The sequence below is a fragment of the Monodon monoceros genome, unplaced genomic scaffold, assembly GCF_005190385.1.
Source record: "Monodon monoceros isolate NGI ecotype Baffin Bay Population unplaced genomic scaffold, NGI_Narwhal_1 Super_Scaffold_1, whole genome shotgun sequence".
Taxonomy (NCBI): Eukaryota; Metazoa; Chordata; class Mammalia; order Artiodactyla; family Monodontidae; genus Monodon; species Monodon monoceros.
In genome coordinates, this window is record NW_021703765.1 from 29,732,884 (window position 1) to 29,755,169 (window position 22,286).

The 22,286-nt window shown below is 38.3% G+C and overlaps 1 protein-coding gene across 1 annotated transcript in view; it reads left to right on the forward strand.

The window, feature by feature from the left end:
• Window positions 1-22,286, forward strand: part of RIT2 (Ras like without CAAX 2) — a 590,607-nt gene that overhangs the window by 155,562 nt on the left and 412,759 nt on the right. Inside the window, 1 exon segment of the mRNA XM_029217847.1 lies at window positions 6,737-6,768. Within this exon segment, the coding sequence (XP_029073680.1) occupies window positions 6,737-6,768 (32 nt within the window).

The following is a 22,286-nucleotide window of genomic DNA, read 5'->3' on the forward strand; positions in this document are numbered from 1 at the left end:
TCAGTGTCTTATAGTTTTCTGCATACAGGTCTTTTGTCTCCCTAGGTAGGTTTATTCCTGAGTATTTTAAACTTTTTGTTTCTATGGTGAATAGGAGAGTTTCCTTAATATCTCTTTCAGATTTTTCATCATTAGTGTATAGGAATGCAAGAGATTTCTGGGCATTAATTTTGTATCCTGCAACTTTACCAAATTCATTGATTAGCTCTAGTAGTTTTCTCATGGCATCTTTAGGATTCTCTATGTAAACTATCATGTCAGCTGCAAACAGTGACAGTGTTACTTCTTGTTTTCCAATTTGTATTCCTTTTATTTATTTTTCTTCTCTGATTGCCATGGCTAGGACTTCCAAAACAATGTTGAATAACAGTGATGAGAGTGGACATCCTTGTCTTGTTCCTGATCTTAGAGGAAATGCTTTCAGTTTTTCACCATTGAGACTGATGTTTGCTGTGGGTTTGTTGTACATGGCCTTTATTATGTTGAGATAGGTTCCACCTATTCCCACTTTCTGGAGAGTTTTTATCATAAATTGGTGTTGAATTTTGTCAAAAGCTTTTTCTGCATCTATTGAGATCATCATATGGTTTTTCTTCTTTAATTTGTTACTATAGTGTATCACATTGATTGATTTACGTATATTGAAAATCCTTGCATCCACAGAATAAATCCCACTTGATCATGGTGTATGATCCTTTCCATGTGTTGTTGGATTCTGTTTGCTGGTATTTTCTTGAGGATTTTTGTGTCTCTATTCATCAGTGATATTGGTCTGTAATTTTTTTTTTTTTTTTGTAGTATCTTTGCCTGGTTTTGGTATCAGGGTGATGGTGGCCTCATAGAATGAGTTTTGGGGTATTCCTTCCTGTGCAATTTTTTGGAAGAGTTTGAGAAGGATGGGTGTTAACTCTTCTCTAAAAGTTTGATAGAATTCACCTGTGAAGTCGTCTGGTCCTGGACTTTTGTTTGTTGGAAGATTTTTAATCACAGTTTCAATTTCATTACATGTGATTGGTCTGCTCATATTTTCTATTTCTTCCTTGTTCAGTCTTGGCAGGTTATACCTTTCTAAAAATTTGTCCATTTCTTCCAGGTTGTCCATTTTATTGGCATAGAGTTGCTTGTAGTCTCTTAGGTTGCTTTGTGTATCTGCAGTGTCTGTTGGAGCTTCTCCTTTTTCATTTCATATTTTATTGATTTGAGTCCTCTCCCTCCTTTTCTTGATGAGTCTGGCCAATGGTTTATGAATTTTGTTTATCTTCTCAAAGAACTTGCTTTTAGTTTTATTGATCTTTGTTATTGTTTCCTTTTTTTCTATTTCATTTATTTCTGCTCTGATCTTTATGATTACTTTCCTTCTTCTAACTTTGGGTCTTGTTTGTTCTTCTTTCTCTAGTTCCTTTAGGTGTAAGTTTAGATTGTTTATTTGAGATTTTTCTTATTTCTTTAGCTAGGCTTGTATTGCTATAAACTTCCCTCTTAGAACTTATTTTGCTGCATCCCATAGTCTTTAGGTCATCGTGTTTTAATTGTCATTTGTCTCTAGGTTTGTTTTTTTTTTTTCCTCTTTGATTTCTTCAGTGATCTCTTGGTTATTTAGTAACGTATTGTTCACCCTCCATGGGTTTGTGCCTTTTTGCATTCTTTTTCCCTGTAATTGATTTCTAATCTCATATCATTGTGATCAGAAAAGATGCTTGATATGATTTCAATTTTCTTAAATTTACTGAGGCTTGATTTGTGACCCAAGATGTGATTTATCATGCAGAATATTCCATGCACACTTAAGAAGAAAGTTTAATCTGCTGTTTTTGGATGGAATGTCCTATAAATATCAATTAAATCTATCTGGTCTATTGTGTCTTCTAAAGCTTGTGTTTCCTTATTAATTTTCATTTTGGACGATCTGTCCATTGGTGTAAGTGAGGTGTTAAAGTCCCCCACTATTACTGTGTTACTGTCAATTTCCTCTTTTATAGCTGTTAACCGTTGCCTTATGTATGGTTGTGCTCCTATGTTGGGTGCACATATATTTCTAATTCTTATATCTTATTCTTGGATTGATCCCTTGATCATTATGTAGTATCCTTCCTTGTCTCTTGTAACATTCTTTATTTTAAAGTCTATTTTATCTGTATGAGTATTGCTACTACCGCTTTCTTTTGATTTCCATTTGCATGGGATATCTTTTTCCATCTCCTCACTTTCAGTCTATATGTGTTCCTAGGTCTGAAGTGAGTCTTTTGTAGACAGCATATATATGGGTCTTGTTTTTGTATCCATTCAGCAAGCCTGTGTTTTGGTTGGAGCATTTAATCCATTCACTTTAAAGGTCATTATCGATATGGATGTTCCTATTACCATTTTCTTAATTGTTTTGGGGTTCTTTTTGTAGGTCCTTTTCTTTTCTTGTGTTTCCCACTTAGAGAAGTTCATTTAGCATTTGTTGTAGAGCTGGTTTGGTGGTGCTGAATTCTCTGAGTTTTTGTTTGTCGTTAAAGCTTTTGATTTCTCCATCAAATCTGAATGAGGTTCTTGCTGGCAGAGTAATCTTGGTTGTAGGTTCTTCCCTTTCATCACTTTAAATATGTCATCCCACTCCCTTCTGGCTTGTAGAGTTTCTCCTGAGAAATCAGCTGTTAAGCTTATGGGAGTTCCCTTCTATGTTATTTGTAATTTTTCCCTTGTTGCTTTCAATAATTTTTCTGTGTCTTTCATTTTTGCCAATTTGATTACTATGTGTCTCAGTATGTTTCTCCTTGGGTTTATCCTGTATGGGACTCTCTGTACTTCCTGGACTTGGGTGGATATTTCCTTTCCCATGTTTGGGAAGTTTTCAACTATAATCTCTTCAAATATTTTCTCAGGTCCTTTCTCTCTCTCTTCTCCTTCTGGGACCCCTATAATGTGAATGTTGTTGCATTTAATGTTGTCCCAGAAGTCTCTTAGGCTGTCTTCATTTCTTTTCGTTCTTTTATCTTTATTCTGTTCTGCAGCAGTGAATTCAACCATTCTGTCTTCCAAGTCACTTATCCGTTCTTCTGCCTCAGCTATTCTGCTATTGATTCCTTCTAGTGTAGTTTTCATTTCATTTATTGTATTTTTCATCTCTGTTTCTTTGTTCTTTAATTCTTCTAGGTCTTTGTTAAACATTTCTTGCATCTTCTCAATCTTTGCCTCCATTCTTTTTTCCCAGGTCCTGGATCATCTTCACTATCATTATTCTGAATTCTTTTTCTGGAAAGTTGCCTATCTCCACTTCATTTAGTTGTTTTTCTGAGGTTTTATCTTGTTCCTTCATCTGGTACATAGCCCTCTGCCTTTTCATCTTGTCTATCTTTCTGTGAATGTGTTGTTTCTTCCACAGGCTGCAGGATTGTAGTTCTTCTTGCTTCTGCTATCTGCTCTCTGGTGGATGAGACTATCTAGGAAGCTTGTGCATGTTTACTGATAGGAGGGACTGGTGGTGGGTATAGCTGGCTATTGCTCTGTTGAGCAGAACTCAGTAAAACTGTAATCTGCTTGTCTGCTGCTGGGTGGGTCTTGGTTCTCTCCCTGTTGATTGTTTGGCCTGAGATGATGCAACACTGGAGCCTACCCAGGCTCTTTGGTGGGGCTAATGGCAGACTCTGGGAGGGCTCACACAAAGGAGTACTTCCCAGAATTTCTGCTGTCAGTGTCCTTGTCCTCATGGTGAGAAGCAGCCACCCCCCACCTCTGCAGGAGACCCTCTAACACTAACAGATAAGTCTGGTTCAGTCTCCTGTGGGGTCACTACTCCTTCCCCTGGGTCTCGATGTGCACACTACTTTGTGTGTGCCCTCCAAGAGTGGAGTCTCTGTTTCCACCAGTCCTATCAAAGTCCTGCAATCAAATCCCGCTAGCCTTCAAAGTCTGATTTTCTAGGAATTCCTGCTCCCGTTGCTGGACTCCCAGTTTGGGAAGCCTGATGTGGGGCTCAGAACCTTCACTCCAGTGGGTGGACTTCTGTGCTATAAGTGTTCTACAGTTTTTGAGTCACCCACCCAGCAGTTATGGGGTTTTATTTTATTGTGATTGCTCCTCTCCCACCATCTCATTGTGGCTTCTCCTTTGTCTCTGGATTTGGGGTGTCTTTTTGATGAGTTCCAGTGTCTTCCTATTGATGATTTTTCAGCAGTTAGTTGTCTAGCATGGATTCTGGTTAAACATACTTAATAGTATTCTTGCTGAAGGCAGACCAAGATAATTAGATATCACCTGGAGGATGATGGTGGGGAATGATGAATTTGATCAGATATGAAGTGTGGGGCATTCCCTCTAAACTGACTTAGCAAAATTCTTACTAACACTAGGCAATGCAGAGAAACACATGGAAGCCTAAAAGTCAAGGACTAGTTTATAGGAGGGGTCAGAGGAGCTTGACTAAATGTTAGCCAAGGAGAGTCTGTGTTGGTATGATATCAAAATGAAGGAGAAGTTGATGGCCATTCTAAGCCATGGGATAAAAGTATGCTCATATATGGAAAGTACTTCGGTAAGTCTGACTAGACAGAGTAGCTGTTTGGACAGTGGTGTAAATTGAGGCTGACAAGGTATGATGGGTAACATGAAAGACAATGTACACTATCATGTTGTGTTAACAGCTATGATTTTTATCCTAATAGTTGATGACATATGCATGATGTTTTTTCAAATGATAATTCTAGTATCATTGTAAAAGTTCTAATGCAAGAGAAAGAAAATAGCTACAGAGAAATCAATTTTGAGTCTATTGCAAGAGATTTTCAAGAGAAACATAAGATTTTGAACTAGAGTAATATGATAAAGAATCTAGACATATTTGAATGATATTTTGGTAATAAAAATAAAAATTCATGGAACTTAAGAGAGGTAAAATGTCCAAAGATATCTTCAAGATTTTGGCCTAAATAATTGACTATCATATAATGGATGTTGAGGCTCTTAATCACTTTAATGAATAGGTGCATATCTCTTTGCTTTGAGTGAGGTGTTGTGGGTCTCTTCATTTTTGTTTTAAATGAACCTGAGATATCTTTCAAATTTAGTTGATTGACTAACCAATCCAATTGTTCATTATGAGGCCAGGCCTATGACCTCTGTGATCTACTTGAGAATAAACCAACAAGGGACTAAGAGATAGAAGAGACCACTCTTTTAAAGTTAATGAAAAACATTTTCCGAATTCTCGATATCCACTTAATAAACATGTTGCTTTCAGTTTGTTTACCTGAAATATCCTTAGTCTTAAGGCTATCTATAAGGAATGTTGATTTGCATTTCAAAAATTTCCCCTAAACTGTCAAATTAAGTCATACTTTCATATGGACTTCCTTTGTTAATGCGAAGACAGGAGGTAAATACTGTCAAAGTGTAAACAACTTCTTTTTACTGTGTCAGATTCTATTTCTTTGCATTTTTCAGGTAGTGCCTTGTACAGGTTTATTGAATTTAATGGAGTCTTCCCTGCTCTGAACATTTTCTAAAGCATGTACACTGTTTAAAGGAATCAGAGCCAGACAGTAAAGTAGTAAAAACACATTTTATTCAGGAACTAGGAGTAAAGAGACTTCATTATAAACTGAGCTTAATTCCAAATACAAGGAAAAGTGGGGTTTTATAGGCAAAGGAGGGGGAAATGAGAGGAGGCATTGGTGGATAAAAAATATTTAAGAAGAGACATCAAGAGTAGGAGAATTCTTGCTAACCAGGCTTAAAAGAATTCTTAGTGAAGCCAGGCCAAGGTGTTAGATATCAATGGTAGGGGAATTTCTCTACACTGACTTAGCAGGAGTCTTGCTACAGATGGCCTGTACAGGCCTAGAAAGGACAGGGGCCAAGGTCAAGGCCTAGCTGAAAAGAGGACTTAGAGAAACCTGACTAAAATTGGTCAAAGAGAGAGTCTTTATCAACACATACACACACACACACACACACACACACATACACAAACACACACACAAGAAAAAAGGAAGAGAAGAACTATTGCATACTATTTTTTTTCTGAGTTTGTTGCTTTGCTTCAGAGTTTTCTTTGTCTCCTAATAATGGAAATTTACATGGGGAAATTCTACAACAGAAACATAAAAAAGGTTTTACAGAATTATAGTTTTGAAAAGAATGTAGAAAATTTAGAGGAGACACCCCCCAAAAAAAGTAATGCAAATTAATAGTGTTCTAAATAATATGAATTAAACAAAATAAAAGTGACAAATAATTTTAGCTGTGAAAAACTAAGGATAAAACCTCATGTAATCATGTACCTTCATAACTAATAGAGACCTCTGAGAGGATTTCTTTATTATAAAGATGAGGAAGTTAAGTCACAGAAAATGTACAGGAATATTTCTTAGTGAAAAAATCTTCCCTGCTAATGCCAGCTGTTTAACCAGAGCAAGCCAAGAAGGATCCTACAGCTAGTTTACATTCCTATTATGTAAAGAGCCTCCTTATTTTTACTTCAATGCAATTTTTATTGAAATACATTTAAAATTTGAACAAATTTATTTCAGAGAAATATCTGGGATTATTTTTTCCTCTAGATATACTGTTTTCCCTCTAAAACTTTATCTTACTACCATTTTGTTGTTTATGTTTTATAATTAAATTAGTCACTGAGAAATAAATTACTAGAAACTATTAGAATACTAATGTTTACACTGGTTAATAATTTATTGATGAACTGGTGAATTTTTGTTAAATTTAATTTATTTGTTTTTCAGCAATGACAATGTAGCCATCAATTCCCTGATTATCATGACCCGACCAAAACAGGAGGGAAGGGGGCAGGGCACAACCCTTGAAAGAATGACATAGCCCAAGGACATAACATAAACTGATTAGAACAAAATAGGTCCAAGATGGTGGACAAGTTGACGTCCACTATACCTTGAGCCTCAGTATACACTCACTGTAACACATCAGGAAGCTAAATGACACACCCACAGGTGCCATGACAGTTCCAAGACAGACCATAAGTATCAAAACGTGGGCAGTAGCCCAATTCCTGAAATAGCTGGAATACTCCTCTCACTCATTAGCCTATGAAATTACCCACCCCTATAAAAACTGACACTGTACCCTGTGTGCCTTTTTCACATTCTGAGAGGGCCCCAACTCTGTCTGTGGAGTGTGATTCTTCCAAGGCTGCTCTGGCATTCTGAGATGGTCTACACTCTTTCTGTGGAATAAATAAATTCACTTCTTACCTATCACTTTGTCTCTCACTGAATTCTTTCTGGATGAGACATCAAGAACCTGAGCTTCATTAAGTCCTGAAACCATATGTGTGATCTCAGTTTGAAGACTGTAGGTTTTGGCTGGGTTCAAGTCCCAGCCTCATGAATTCAATTCGCAATCAGGGTTTTGGCCAGGTTTGAGTCCAGGCCATGTGGGTTCATGCCCTAATCTGGGTTTAGCCTCAGTTTGAGTCCCATCACAAGAGTTCAAGTCCCAACACAAGTGTTCAAGTCCCAAATGCAGGTGCATGGTTTCAGCTATTATTGAGTAGAGGCCTCTTTTCTCCTTTAGCTAAAACAGACACTCTAAATAGTTCACAAATATTATTGATACCTATGGACAATAAGAAATATATTTTACTCTAGACTCATTGCACACATACATATACAGTAGGTAGGCTACCACAATAAAAGTTTCAACATACAATATTTGTCCTTACTTCTGGCCATGCATTCTTGTATTTTCCATTATATTCTGTTTCTTTCTGATAAATGATGATGGAATACATTAAGTTGATTTCAGGATCCACTAATGTGTATCTACCTGCACTTGAAAAACTGTGCTCTGGAAAATATATCTGATGCAGTTGTATGCTTATTTGGTCATTTGCTCACCTTACAGTCTCTGAACTTTTTATTGCAGAATTATTAAAGAATACTAAGGGTGCATTTGGAAAGGATGCTAGATATAGATATAAATGTAAATATAATTTTGTGCACCATCTTCAAGATGAGGCAATTAAGATCCAAAGAATCAAAATATTGTCAGAGCCTCCAGACATGTTTCATTCTTCCTATCCAGTTTTCTTTCTATCATAATACACTGCAGGAACATTGCACTTGAGAACATATTTCTCCCTCAATTAAAGCAGAAAAGATGTCTTTAAAACTGCTTTACTCATTCAAGGAGGCACTTTAAAGTATCAGTGGACAATTTCCAAGTATATTCTGCCATAGCGTTCTTTGTCAAGAAACACACTGGCACTGAAAACATAACAAGCATTATTTTGTGGTAGAGGAAAACATGGCTTTTGGATCCCTCATGGCTGTCTGCTTTCCTAGATTGTGAGATACTTTGACTACACATCATCACTTACCCTTTTTACTCCCTCAGTATAAATATCTCTTACCCTCACTCCAATAGGTGAGTTCCTCTAGTTCCTATTTTGCTCATTACTCAATTTTAATGCAAGGCCATACTGTATATATAAACTGTTAACCTACACAAATTATCTTGTATCCCTTCTTGAAAATACACCAGGGCATTTGCTTAAAAGCTACTGCTGAAATGAATAAAATGTACTCATTTTAAAATATCCAATAATTCAGCAAGGTCTCTTTATTAATGAAAATCAGTTAGTAAGATTTAATTATAGGCAATCTGTATGTTGTTAGTCAAGAAGTACTTCCTCAAAGATTGTTTCTGAAGAGAAAATAATCACTTTTAAAGGCAGTTTGCTGCAACTCTTTCTTGTTTCTCTAAATCAATTTTCTAAGTATCTTGATACTGGAATGTTGATAACTCTGCACGACCAACTATGAGTTATAGAAAAGAATCTCTGGGCAATAGCTCTGAATCCTTTACCTTGCTGGAAAATTCAACAGTATAATGTATCATTTATGAAATCATAAATTCACTATACTATTTATTATTTTCATCATTGTTTAAGCTTTACATGAATTGGCATTTCAAAAACCTAATTTTGCTATCCAGCTTCTCATGTCTAATGGCTTGAATAGGGCAATATATAAGAATAAATTAAAAATGCCTTCTTCAAGAGGAAAAAATAATAAGAATGTGACAATAACTCCTTTAGATAATCATGAGGCACACCCATACCACAAGATTAAGCTAATTGGCGTTGGGGGGGGGAATGGCAGAAGAGTAAGATGTGGAGATCACCTTCCTGCCAACAAATACATCAGAAATACATCTACATGTGGAACAACTCCTACAGAACTCATACTGAACTCTGGTAGAAGATCTCAGACCTCCCAAAAGACAAGAAACTTCCCACGTACATGAGTAGGGCAAAGGAAAAAAGAAAAAACAGAGACAAAAGAATAGGGACAGGACCTACCCCAGTGGGAGGGAGCTGTGAAGGAGGAAAGGTTTCCACACACTAGGAAGGCCCTTAACCAGCAGAGACTGCGGGTGGTGAAGCGGGGAAGCTTCAGAGCCACGGAGGAGAGCACAGCAACAGGGGTGTGGAAGGCAGAGCAGAGAGATTCAAACACAGAGGATAGGTGCTGACCAGCACTCGTCAGACTGAGAGACTTGTCTGCTCACCCGCCAGGATGGATTGGGGCTGGGAGCTGAGGCTTGTGCTTCAGAGGTTGGATCCCAGGGAGAGGACTGGTGTTAGCTGTATGAACACAGCCTGAAGGGGGCTAGTGCAGCACAGCTAGCCGGGAGGGAGTCTGGGAAAATGTCTGAGCTGCCAAAGAGGCAAGAGAGTACTTCTTGCCTCTTTGTTTCCTGGTGCGCCAGGAGAGGAGATTAAGAGCCCAGCTTAAGGGATCTCCAGAGATGGGCGCAAGCCATGGCTATCAACGCAGACCACAGAGATGGGCCTGAGATGCTAAGGTTGCTGCTGCAGCCACCAAGAAGCCTGTGTGCAAGCACAGGTCACTATCCACACCTCCCTTCCAGGGAGCCTGTGCAGCCCGCCACTGCCAAGGCCCCATGATCCAGGGACAATTTCCCAGGGAGAGCACACAGCATGCCTCAGGCTGTTGCAATGTCATGCCGGCCTTTTCCGCCCCAGGCTCACCCCGCACTCCATATCCCCTGTGCCTGAGTGAGCCAGAGCCTCCAAATCAGCTGCTCCTTTAGCCCCATCCTCTCTGAAAGAAAAACAGATGCCTCAGGAGACCTACATGCAGAGGCACAGCCAAATTCAAAGCTGAACCCAAGGAGCTGTGAGAGCAAAGAAGAGAAAGGGAAATTTCTCCCAGAAACCTCAGAAGCAACGGATTAAATCTCCACAATCAACTTGACGTACCCTGCATCTCTGGAATACATGAATAAACAATGAATCATCCGAAATGGAAGAGGTGGACTTGGGAGCAATGATATCTATATATTTTCCCCTTTTTCTCTTTTTGTGAGTGTGTATGTGTATGTCTCTGTCTGTGATTTTGTCTGTATAGCTTTGCTATTAGCATTTCTCTTAGGCTTCTGTCTGTCCGTTTTTGTTTTTTGGGGTTTTTTTTGGTATAGTTTGAGCGCTTGTTATCATTGGTGGATTTGTGTTTTGGTTTGGTTACTCTCTTCTTTCTTTTTTAAATTATTTTTGAAAAATATTTTTAATAATTATTTTTATTTTTATAACTTTATTATATTATATTATATTTTATCTTCTTCTTTCTTACTTACTTTTTTTTCTCCATTTTATTCTGAGCTGTGTGGATGACAAGCTCTTGGTACTCCAGCCAGGCATCAGAGCTGTACCTCTGAAGTGGGACAGCCAAGTTCAGGACATTGGTCTAGAAGAGACCTCCCAACTCCACGTAATATCAAACAGTGAAAATCTCCCAGAGACTTCCATCTGAACACCAACACGCAGCTCCACTCAAAGACCAGCAAGCTACAGTGCAGGGCACCCTATGCCAAACAACTAGCAAGACAGGAACATAACCTAATCCATTATTGACAGGGTGCCTAAAATCATAATAAGGCCACAGACACCTCAAAACACACCAACAGATGTGGACCTGCCAACCAGAAAGACAACATCCAGCCTCACCCACAAGAACACAGGCACTAGTCCACTACACCAGGAAGCCTAAACAATCCATTGAATCAACTTTAGCCACTGGGGGCAGACAAAAAAACAACGGGAACTAGAAACCTGTAGCCTGCAAAAAGGAAATCCCAAACACAGTAAGTTAAGCAAAATGAGAAGACAAAGAAACACACAGCAGATGAACGAGCAAGGTAAATACCCACCAGACCTAATAAATGAAGAGGAAATAGGCAGTCTCCCTGAAAAAGATTTCAGAATAATGATAGTAAAGATGATACAAAATCCTGCAAATAGAATGGAGAAAATACATGAAACGTTTAAAAAAGACATAGAAGAACTAAAGAGCAAACAAGCAATGAAGAACAACACAATAAATGAAATTAAAATACTCTAGAAGGGATCAACAGCAGAATAATGGAGGCAGAAGAACAGATAAGTGACCTGAAAGATAAAACAGTGGAAATAACTACTGTAGAGCAGAATAAAGAAAAAATAATAAAAAGAACTGAGGACAGTCTCAGAGACCTCTGGGACAACATTAAATGCACCAACATATGAATTATAGGGGTCCCAGAAGAAGAAGAGTAAAAGAAAGGGACTGAGAAAATATTTGAAGAGATTATAGTTGGAAAGTTCCCTAACATGGGAAAGGAAACAGTTAATCCAGTCCAGGAAACACAGAGAGTCCCATGCAGGATAAATCCAAGGAGAAACACGTCAAGACACATATTAATCAAACTATTAAAAATTAAATACAAAGAACAAATATTAAAAGCAGCAAGGGAAAAACAACAAATAACACATAAGGGAATCCCCATAATGTTAACAGCTGAACTTTCAGCAGAAACTCTGTAAGACAGAAGGAGTGGCAGGACATATTTAAAGTGATGAAGGGGAAAAACTTAAAACAAAGATTACCCTACCCAGCAAGGATCTCACTCAGATTTGACAAAGAAACTAAAACGTTACAATCAAAAGCTAAGAGAACTCAGCACCACCGAACCAGTGTTACAACATATGCTAAAGGAACTTCTCTAGGCAGGACACACAAGAGAAGGAAAAGACCTACTATAACAAACCCAAAAACAATTAAGAAAATTGTAATAGGAACATATGTATCAATAATTACCTTAAATGTAAATGGATTTAATGCTCCAACCAAAAGACATAGACTGGCTGAATGGATACAAAAACAAGACCCATATATATGCTGTCTACAAGAGACCCACTTCCTACCTAGGGACTCATATAGACTGAAAGTGAGGTGACGGAAAAAAATAGTCCATGCCAGTGGAAATCAAAAGAAAGCTGGAGCAGCAATTCTCATATCAGACAAAATAGACTTAAAAACAAGACTACTACAAGAGACAAAGAAAGACACTACATAATGATCAAGGGACAAATCCAAGAAGAAGGTGTAACAATTGTAAATATTTATACACCCAAAATCGGAGCACCTCAAAACATAAGGCAATTACTAACAGCCATAAAAGGGCAAATCAACAGTAACAGAATCATAGTAGGACACTTGAAGAACCCACTTTTACCAATGGAGGGATCATCAAAAATGAAAATAAAGTAGGAAACACAAGGTTTAAATGATACATTAAACAAGATGCACTTAATTGATATTTATAGGACATTCCATCCAAAAACAACAAAATACACTTCTCAAATGGCCATGGAACATTTTCCAGTATAGATCATATGTTGGTCAAAAATCAAACCTTGGTAAGTTTAAGAAAATTGAAATCATATCAAGTATCTTATCCAACCACAACTCTATGAGACTAGATATAAATTACAGGAAAAGATCTGTAAAAAATACAAGCACATGAAGACTAAACATTACACTACTTAATAACCAAGAGATCACTGAAGAAATCAAACAGGAAATCACAAAATACCTAGAAACAAAAGAAAATGAAACCCAAGGACCCAAAACCTATGGGATGCAGCAAAAGCAGTTCTAAGAGGGAAGGATATAGCAATACAATCCTACCTCAAGAAACAAGAAACATCTCAAATAAACAACCTAACCTTACACCTAAAGCAATTAGAGGAAGAAGAACAAGAAAACCCCAAAAGTAGCAGAGGGAAATAAATCATAAAGATCAGGTCAGAAGTAAATGAAAAAGAAATGAAGGAAAAGATAGAAAAGATGAATAAAACTAAAAGCTGGTTCTTTGAGAAGGTAAACAAGATTGATAAACTATTAGTCAGACTTGTCAAGAAAAATAAGACTAAAATCAACAGAATTAGAAATGAAAAAGAAGAAGTAGCAACTGACACTGCAGAAATACAAAGGATCATGAGAGATTACTGCAAGCAACTCTACGCCAATAAAAGGGACAACCTGGAAGCCAAGGACAAATTCTTAGAAATGCACAACGTTCTGATACTGAACAAGGAAGAAATAGAAAATATGAACAGACCAATCACAAGCACTGAAATTGAAACTGTGATTAAATATCTTCCAACAAACAAAAGCCCAGGACCAGATGGCTTCAAAGGTGAATTCTATCAAATATTTACAGAAGAGCTAACACCTATTCTTCTCACACTCTTCCAAAATATAGCATAAGGAGGAACACTCCCAAACTCATTCTACAAGGCCAGCATCACTCTGATACCAAAACCAGACAAAGATGTCACAAGGAAAGAAAATTACAGACCAATATCACTGATGAACATGGATGCAAAAATCCTCAACAAAATGCTAGCAAACAGAATCCAACAGCACATTAAAATGATCATACACCATAATCAAGTGGGGTTTATCCTAGGAATGCAAGGATTCTTCAATATATGCAAATCATTCAATGTGATACACCACATTAAAAAATTGAAGGAGAAAAAACCATATGATCATCTCAGTAGATGCAGAGAAAGATTTTGACAAATTCAACACCATTTATGATAAAAACCCTACTGAAAAATAGGCATAGAGGGAAATTTCCTCAACATAATAAAGACCATATATGACAAACCCACAGCCAACCTTATCCACAATGGTGAAAAACTGGAAACATTTCCACTAAGATCAGGAACAAGACAAGGTTGCCCACTCTCACCACTCTTTTTCAACATAGTTTTGGAAGTTTTAGCCACAGAATCAGAGAAGAAAAAGAAATAAAAGGAAACCAATTCAGAAAAGAAGTGAAACTGTCACTGTTTGCAGATGACATGATACTATACATAGAGAATCCTAAAGATGCTACCAGAAAACTGCTAGAGCTAATCAATGGATTTCATAAAATAGCAGGATACAAAATTAATGCACAGAAATCACTTGCATTTCTATACACTAATGATGAAATATCTGAACATGATATTAAGAAAACACTCCCATTTCCCATTGCAACAAAAAGAATAAAATATCCAGGAATAAACCTACCTAAGGAGACAAAAGACCTCTATGCAGACAATTTTAAAATACTGATGAAAGAAATTAAAAATGATACAAGTAGATGGAGAGATATCCTGTGTTCTTGGATTGGAAGAATGAACATTGTGAAAATGATTGTACTACCCAAAGCAATCTACAGATTCAGTGCAATCCCTGTCAAACTACCACTGGCATATTTCACAGAACTGGAACAAAAAATTTCACAATTTTTATGGAAACGCAAAAGACCCTGAAAAGCCAGAGCAATTTTGAGAAAGAAAAACGGAGGTGGAGAAATCAGGCTCCCTGACTTCACACTATACTACAAAGCTACAGTAATCAAGACACTGTCGTACTGGCACAAAAACAGAAAGATAGATCAATGGAATAGGATAGAAAGCCAAGAGATAAAGCCATGCACATATGGTTACCTTATCTTTGATAAAGGGGGCAAGAATTTACAGTGGATAAAAGACAGCTTCTTCAATAAGTGGTGCTGGGAAAACTGGACAGGTACATGTAAAAGTGTGAAATTAGAGCACTCTCTAACACCATACACAAAAAAAAAACTCAAAATGGATTAAAGCCCTAAATGTAAGGCCAGAAACTATCAAAGTCTTAGAGGAAAACATAGGCAGAACACTCCATGACATAAATCACAGCAGGATCCTTTTTGACCCACATCCTAGAGAAATGGAAATAAAAACAAAAATAAACAAGTGGGACCTAATGAAACTTAAAAGTTTTTGCACAGCAAGGGAAACCATAAACAAGTTGAAAAGACAACCCTCAGAATGGGAGAAAATATTTGCAAATGAAGCAACTGACAAAGGATTAATCTCCAAAATTTTCATGCAGCTCAATATCAAAAACACAAACAACCCAATCTACAAATAGGCAGACGACCTAAATAGACATTTCTCCAAAGAAGATAAACAAATTGCCAACAAACACATGAAAGAATGCTCAACATCATTAATCATTAGACAAATGCATATAAAAATACAATGAGATATCATCTCATATCTGTCAGAATGTCCATCATCATAAATCTGCAAACAATTAAGGTTGGAGAGGTTGTGGAGAAAAGGGAACCCTTTTCACTGTTGGTGGTAATGTCTATTGATACAGTCACTATGGAGAACACTATGGAGTTCCTTTAAAAACTCAAGATATAGCTACCATATGACCCATCAATCCCACTGCTGGGCATATACCCTGAGGAAACCATAATTCAAAAAGAGTCATGTTCCACAAAATTCATCGCAGCTCTACTTACAATATCTAGGGCATGGAAGCAACCTAAGTGTCCATCAACAGATGAATGGATAAAGAAGATGTGGCACATATATACAATGGAATATTACTCAGCCATAAAAAGAAACAAAATTGAGTTATTTGTAGTGAGGTGGATAGGCTTAGAGTCTGTCATGCAGAGTGAAGTAAGTCAGAAAGAGAAAAACAAATATTGTATGCTGACACATATATATGGAATCTTAAAAAAGGTCATGAAGAACCTAGGGGCAAGATGGGAATAAAGAGGCAGACCTACTAGAAATGGACTTGAGCATACGAGGAGGGGGAAGGGTAAGCTGGGACAAAGTGAGAGACTGGCATGGACATACACTACCAAATGTAAAATAGATAGCTAGTGGGAAGCAGCCACATAGCACAGGGAGATCAGCTCAGTGCATTTTGACCCCCTAGAGGTGTGGGATAGGGAGGGTGGGAGTGAGGGAAATGCAAGAGGGAAGAGATATGGGAACATATGCATAACTGATTCACTTTGTTATAAAGCAGAAACTAACACCCCATTGTAAAGCAATTATACTCCAATAAAGATGTTAAAGAAAAAAAAAAAGATTAAGCTAATTAGACATTCCATACTAACAGACAGCGGAAAACATACATTTGTCTGGCTATAAATAAAATAATTTTAGGGGAAAAAGTTTTAACACAGAGCAATTTATTAGACTCGCAATTCAATTTTTTCATCATTTCATTTCTTAGCTTCTCTAATGGGAATATTGGTTAACAACTTCCCATTGGTGTCTTACTAGAGGAAGGTGAAAGTCCCAAATAATTTCCTTTTCACCTGCTCAAGGTACAAAATTATAACTCAGTCTGGCTCATTCAAGAGGAAATTTATATTAGTACATCTAGAAAATCACACAAATAGAGGAGAATGCACTTATCAAGTATATTTATCTAACAATTTATATGGGAAATAGATATTTTTCAGTCCCTGTTCAAACATGTTTGTCTTCATATTGATGGAGGTTTTTGAATAGTTTTTCTCTGATATATTTAGAGAATTTGTATGGTTTTATTTTCTTCCTTATATTCAGCTTAGAATTATTTTTTTCTTTCAAATCTACATCAATTATGAAAGTTCAGGTTTCCTTTACCGTCAATAAGTTTAGGGATATTATCTGGTACAAGTGATCTTCCCAAAGGAGAAATTGCTTTCCTTATTAATTGGCAACATTGTCAAAGTCAGTAACCAATGGGTCTAGTGTCTACAAATCCACAGAAGATACCTATGAAAGGGATATTGAAAGTATTAATTCTATTCTTCCATGTGAGAATACCTCTTTCAAATATTAAATTAAGTTCCTTATAAAGGTGTTGAATATGGATAAATTCATTTAAATTTAATTTTTAAAAGAGTATCTCTAAACATTAGACATTGAGTTAAGTACAGTTTAATTTTTCCATAGTAAAATAATTATGTAAATCAGAAGAAACATTTTGACCAAAGGCTTGCCATCCAACACTTTGTTACCAAAACACACATGCCATTTTTAATTAGCAATTAGTTATTAGAGATAACCATTGTATGCAATTCAATTGGCAAAAATATTTAAATGTCTACTATTTGCAAAGCAATCTGTTTGTCCTCTAGAAATTAAAAAAATAAATAAAATGTCACAGTTTAAGCCATTGAGGAATTTTTAATTTAGGAAGAGGAATTAAGACAAATACACAGATGTTTATAATATCTTTGAAGTCAGTTATTACTATAAGAAGGAAGTAGAGTGTAAGGGGTTTTGGAAGGCAATTCAGTGACCCCTCTTGAGTTGTATTCACTATGATATAGGATCACTACTTCCTCTATGTTTAAAAGCCAAAAAGTCCTACCATTCATTCTGGAATTCAAGATCTTCTGAAGAGACTTTTCAGAGAAGTCTGGACTTCTAAAGAATTTTGAGAAAATTACCTAAGAAAATTTGTTTTGCTGTGTCTTTTTAATCTCATTATACTTGCTTGAAATTTAAAATCTTATTTTATATAGTTCTAATTTAACATTGAAACTATGCAAGACCCTGTGGGGCTCCTGGCCACGAAAGCCTTTCTGTATCCCCCATTTTTTATTTGTACGAAATAGGCTTCATTCAGCCTCCATGACCCTCCCTAAGTTCCAAAGGGCAGGTTCAAACAGTTGCTAATCAGAGAAGGGAGGGGATGTAGAGTCAAAGGAGGAGCAGTTGAGAAATAATAGTGCAGGCTTCCGGCAGAGTCCTGGCTCCTCCTCAAGGGATATATATAACAATGTCTTTGAGCTCTTCGGCATAACTAAAAACCCCAACAAATGGAAGATGTTAACAACTTGATGCAGCATTCTTCATGCTAGAAAGAAGATCACTGTTTACCCATCATGAGGCCACCTGACACCAGATGAACTATAGATTGAAGGAATACAGATGTTGCAGGCACCCTGATCCTTACGAGCAACCACTCCCTTTGACTATAAGACTAACCCCTCCCAGGTTGGGACACACAGTTTTGAGGGCGTTAGACTGCTGTGGCCCTCTTTGCCTGGCAAAGCAATAATGCTATTCTTTTCTACTTCACCCGAAACTCTGAGATTAAATTCAGTTCCCGTGCACAGATGTCAATTTTCTGCATCAATATGAATTAGACATCAAGTTGTTGATTTTTTCTGCACAGAGTATGGTGTCCCTTTCCTCAAAACCAACAATATAAATATCAGGATCTCATTTGTAGACTATATATTTAGTCCAAATTATTGTTTATTGATATTTTCATATGTTGGCAATTGCTGTTGTTCATACTTATTGATAATCAAATGAAGGTAAACAGGTGGGGCTTTAAGATGGTGGAAGAGTAAGATGTGGAGATCACCTTCCTCCCCACAGATGCATCAGAAATACATCTACATGTGGAACAGCACCTATGGAACACCTACTGAACACTGGCAGAAGACCTCAGGCCTCCCAAAAGGCAAGAAACTCCCCATGTACCTGGTTAGGGCAAAAGAATAAGGACAGGACCTGCACCACTGGGAGGGAGCTGTGAAGGAGGAAAGGTTTCCACATGCTAGGAAGCTCCTTCACGGGCGAAGACTGTGGGTGGTGGTGGGGGGAGCTTCGGAGCCACAGAGGAGAGCACAGAAACAGGGGTGTGGAGGGCAGAACGGAGGGATTCCCGCACAGAGGAACAGAGTCGACCAGCACTCACCAGCCCCAGAGGCTTGTCTGCTCATCCGTCATGGCAGGCGGGGGCCGGGAGCTGAGGCTTGGGCTTCGGTCGGATCCCAGGGAGATGACTGGAGTTGGCTGCATGAACACAGCCTGAAGGGACTAGTGCACCACAGCTAGCCGGGAGGGAGTCCAGGGAAAAGTCTGGACCTACTGAAGAGGCAAGAAACTTTTTCTTCCCTCTTTGTTTCCTGGTGCACAAGGAGAGGGGATTAAGAGAGCAGCTTAAAGGAGCCCCAGAGACGGGCGCAAGGTGCGGCTATCAGTGCACACCACAGAGACTGGCATGGGACTCTAAGGCTGCGGCTGGCGCCAACAGGAAGCCTGTGTGCAAGCACAGGTCACCCTTCACACCTCCCCTCCTGGGAGCCTGTGCTGCCCACCACTGCCAGGTCCTGGTATTCAGGGACAATTTCCCCTGAAGAACACACAGCACACCTCAGGCTGTTGAAACGTCATGGTGGCCATTGCGGCCAAAGGCTCACTGCTCATCTGTACCCCTCCCTCCCCTGGGCCTGCGAGAGCCAGAGCCCACAAATCAGCTGCTAGTTAAACCCCATCCTGCCTGAACAAAGAAGAGATGCTCTCAGACGACCAAACACAGAGGTGGGTACAAATCCAAAGGTGAACCCCAGGAGTTGTGTGAACAAAGAAGAGAAAGGAGCAGCAGATTAAATCTCCACAATCAACTTGATGTACCCTGAATCTGTGCAATATCTGAATAGAAAACAAATCACCCTAAATTGAGGAGGTGGACTTTGGGAGCAAAGATATATTACTTTTTCCCCTTTTTCTCTTTTTGTGAGTGTGTATGTGTATGCTTCTGTGTGAGATTTTGTCTGTATAGTTTTGCTTTTACAATTTGTCTTAGGGTTCTGTCTGTACATTTTTTACTTTTTAAATTTTTTTTAATAATTATTTTTTTATTTTAATAACTATTCTCTTTTACTTCATTTTATATTATTTTGTTCAATTTTCTTCTTTCTTTCTTCCTTTTTTTTCTCCCTTTTATTCTGAGCCATGTGGAGAACAGGCCCTTGGTGCTCCAGCCAGGAGTCCAGGCTAGCCACTAAGGTGGGAGAGCCAAGTTCATGAGACTGGTCCACAAGAGACATCCCAGCTCCAAGTAATATCAAATGGCAAAAATCTCCCAGAGATCTCCATCTCACCGCCAAGGCCCAGCTTCCCTCAATGACCAGCAAGCTACAGTGCTGAACACCCTATGCCAAACAACTAGCAAGACAGGAACACAACACCATCCATTAGCAGACAGGCTGCCTAAAATCATAATAAGACCACAGACATCCCAAAACAAAACACCAGACGTGGACCTGCACACCAGAAAGACAAGATCCAGCCTCATCCACCAGTACACAGGCACTAGTCCCCTCCAACAGGAAGCCTACACAGCCCAGTGAACAAACCTTAGCCACCGGGCACAGAAACAAAAGAACAATGGGAACGGGGCTTCCCTGGTGGCACACTGGTTGAGAGTCCACCTGCCGATGCAGGGGACGTGGATTCGTGCCCCGGTCCACGAAGATCCCACATGCCGTGGAGCAGCTAGGCACGTGAGCCATGGCTGCTGAACCTGCATGTCCGGAGCCTGTACTCCACAACAGGAGAGACCACAACAGTGAGAGGCCCATGTAATGCAAAATAAATAAATAAATAAATAAATCAGGAACTACGAACCTCCAGCCAGTGAAAAGGAGACCCCAAACAAAGTAAGTTAAGAAAAATGAGAAGACAGAAAAACACACAGCAGATGAAGGAGGAAGGTAAAAATCCACCAGACCTAACAAATAAAGAGGAAATAGGCAGTCTACCTGAAAAAGAATTCACAGTAATGACAGTAAAGATGATCCAAAATCATGGAAATAGAATAGAGAGAATTTAAGAAACATTTAACACGGACCTAGAAGGACTAAAGAGGAAACAAGCAATGAAGAACAACACAATAAATGAAATTAAAATACTCTAGAAGGGATCAACAGCAGAATAATGGAGGCAGAAGAATGGATAAGTGACCTGAAAGATAAAATAGTGGAAATAACTACTGCAGAGCAGAATAAAGAAAAAAGAATAAAAGGAACTGAGGACAGCCTCAGAGACTTCTGTGACAACATTAAACGCACCAGTATTTGAATTATAGGGGTCCCAGAAGAAGAAGAGTAAAAGAAAGGGACTGAGAAAATATTTGAAGAGATTATAGTTGGAAAGTTCCCTAATATGGGAAAGGAAATAATCCAGTCCAGGAAGCAGAGAGAGTCCCTTAAAGGATAAATCCAAGGAGAAACATGAAAAGACACATATTAATCAAACTATTAAAAATTAAATACAAAGAAAAAAATATTAAAAGCAGCAAGGCAGGGCTTCCCTGGTGGTGCAGTGGTTGAGAGTCCACCTGCCAATGAAGGGTACACAGGTTCGTGCCCCAGTCCAGGAAGATCCTACATGCCATGGAGTGGCTGGGTCCATGACCCATGGCCACTGAGCCTACGCATCCGGAGCCTCTGCTCCACAACGGGAGAGGCCACAAGAGTGAGAGGCCTGCATACTGAAAAAAAAAAAAAAAAAAAAAGCACCAAGGGAAAAACAACAAATAACACACAAGGAAATCCCCGTAAGGTTAACAACTGATCCTTCAGCAGAAAATCTGCAAGACAGACGGGAGTGGCAGGACATATTTAAAGTGATGAAGGAGAAAAACCTACAACCAAGATTACTCTACCCAGCATGGATCTCACTCAGATTTGATGGAGAAATTAAAATCTTTACAGAGAAGCAAAAGATAAAAGAATTCACCACCACCAAACCAGCTATACAACAAATACTAAAGGAACTTCTCTAGGCAGGAAACACAAGAGAAGGAAAAGACCTAAAATAACAAACCCAAAACAATTAAGAAAATGGTAAAAGGAACATACATGTTGATAATTACCTTAAATTTAAAAGGATTTAATGCTACAACCAAAAGACATAGACTGGCTGAATGGATACAAAAACAAGACCCATACATGTGTTGTCTAGAAGAGACCCACTTCAGACATAGGGACACATACACGCTGAAAGTGAGGCGATGGAAAAGGATATTCCATGCAAATGGAAATCAAAAGGAAGCTGGAGTAGTAATTCTCATAGACAAAACAGACTTAAAATAAAGACTATTACAAGAGGCAAAGAAGGACACTACATAATGATCAATGAATCGATCCAAGAAGAAGATATAAAAATTGTAAATATTTATACACCCAACATAGGAGCACCTCAATACATAAGGCAAATACTAACAGCCATAAAAGGGGTAATTGACAGTAACACAATCATAGAAGGGGACTTTAACACTCCACTTTCACAAAATGGACAGATAATCCAAATGAAAATAAATGAGGAAAAACAAGCTGTA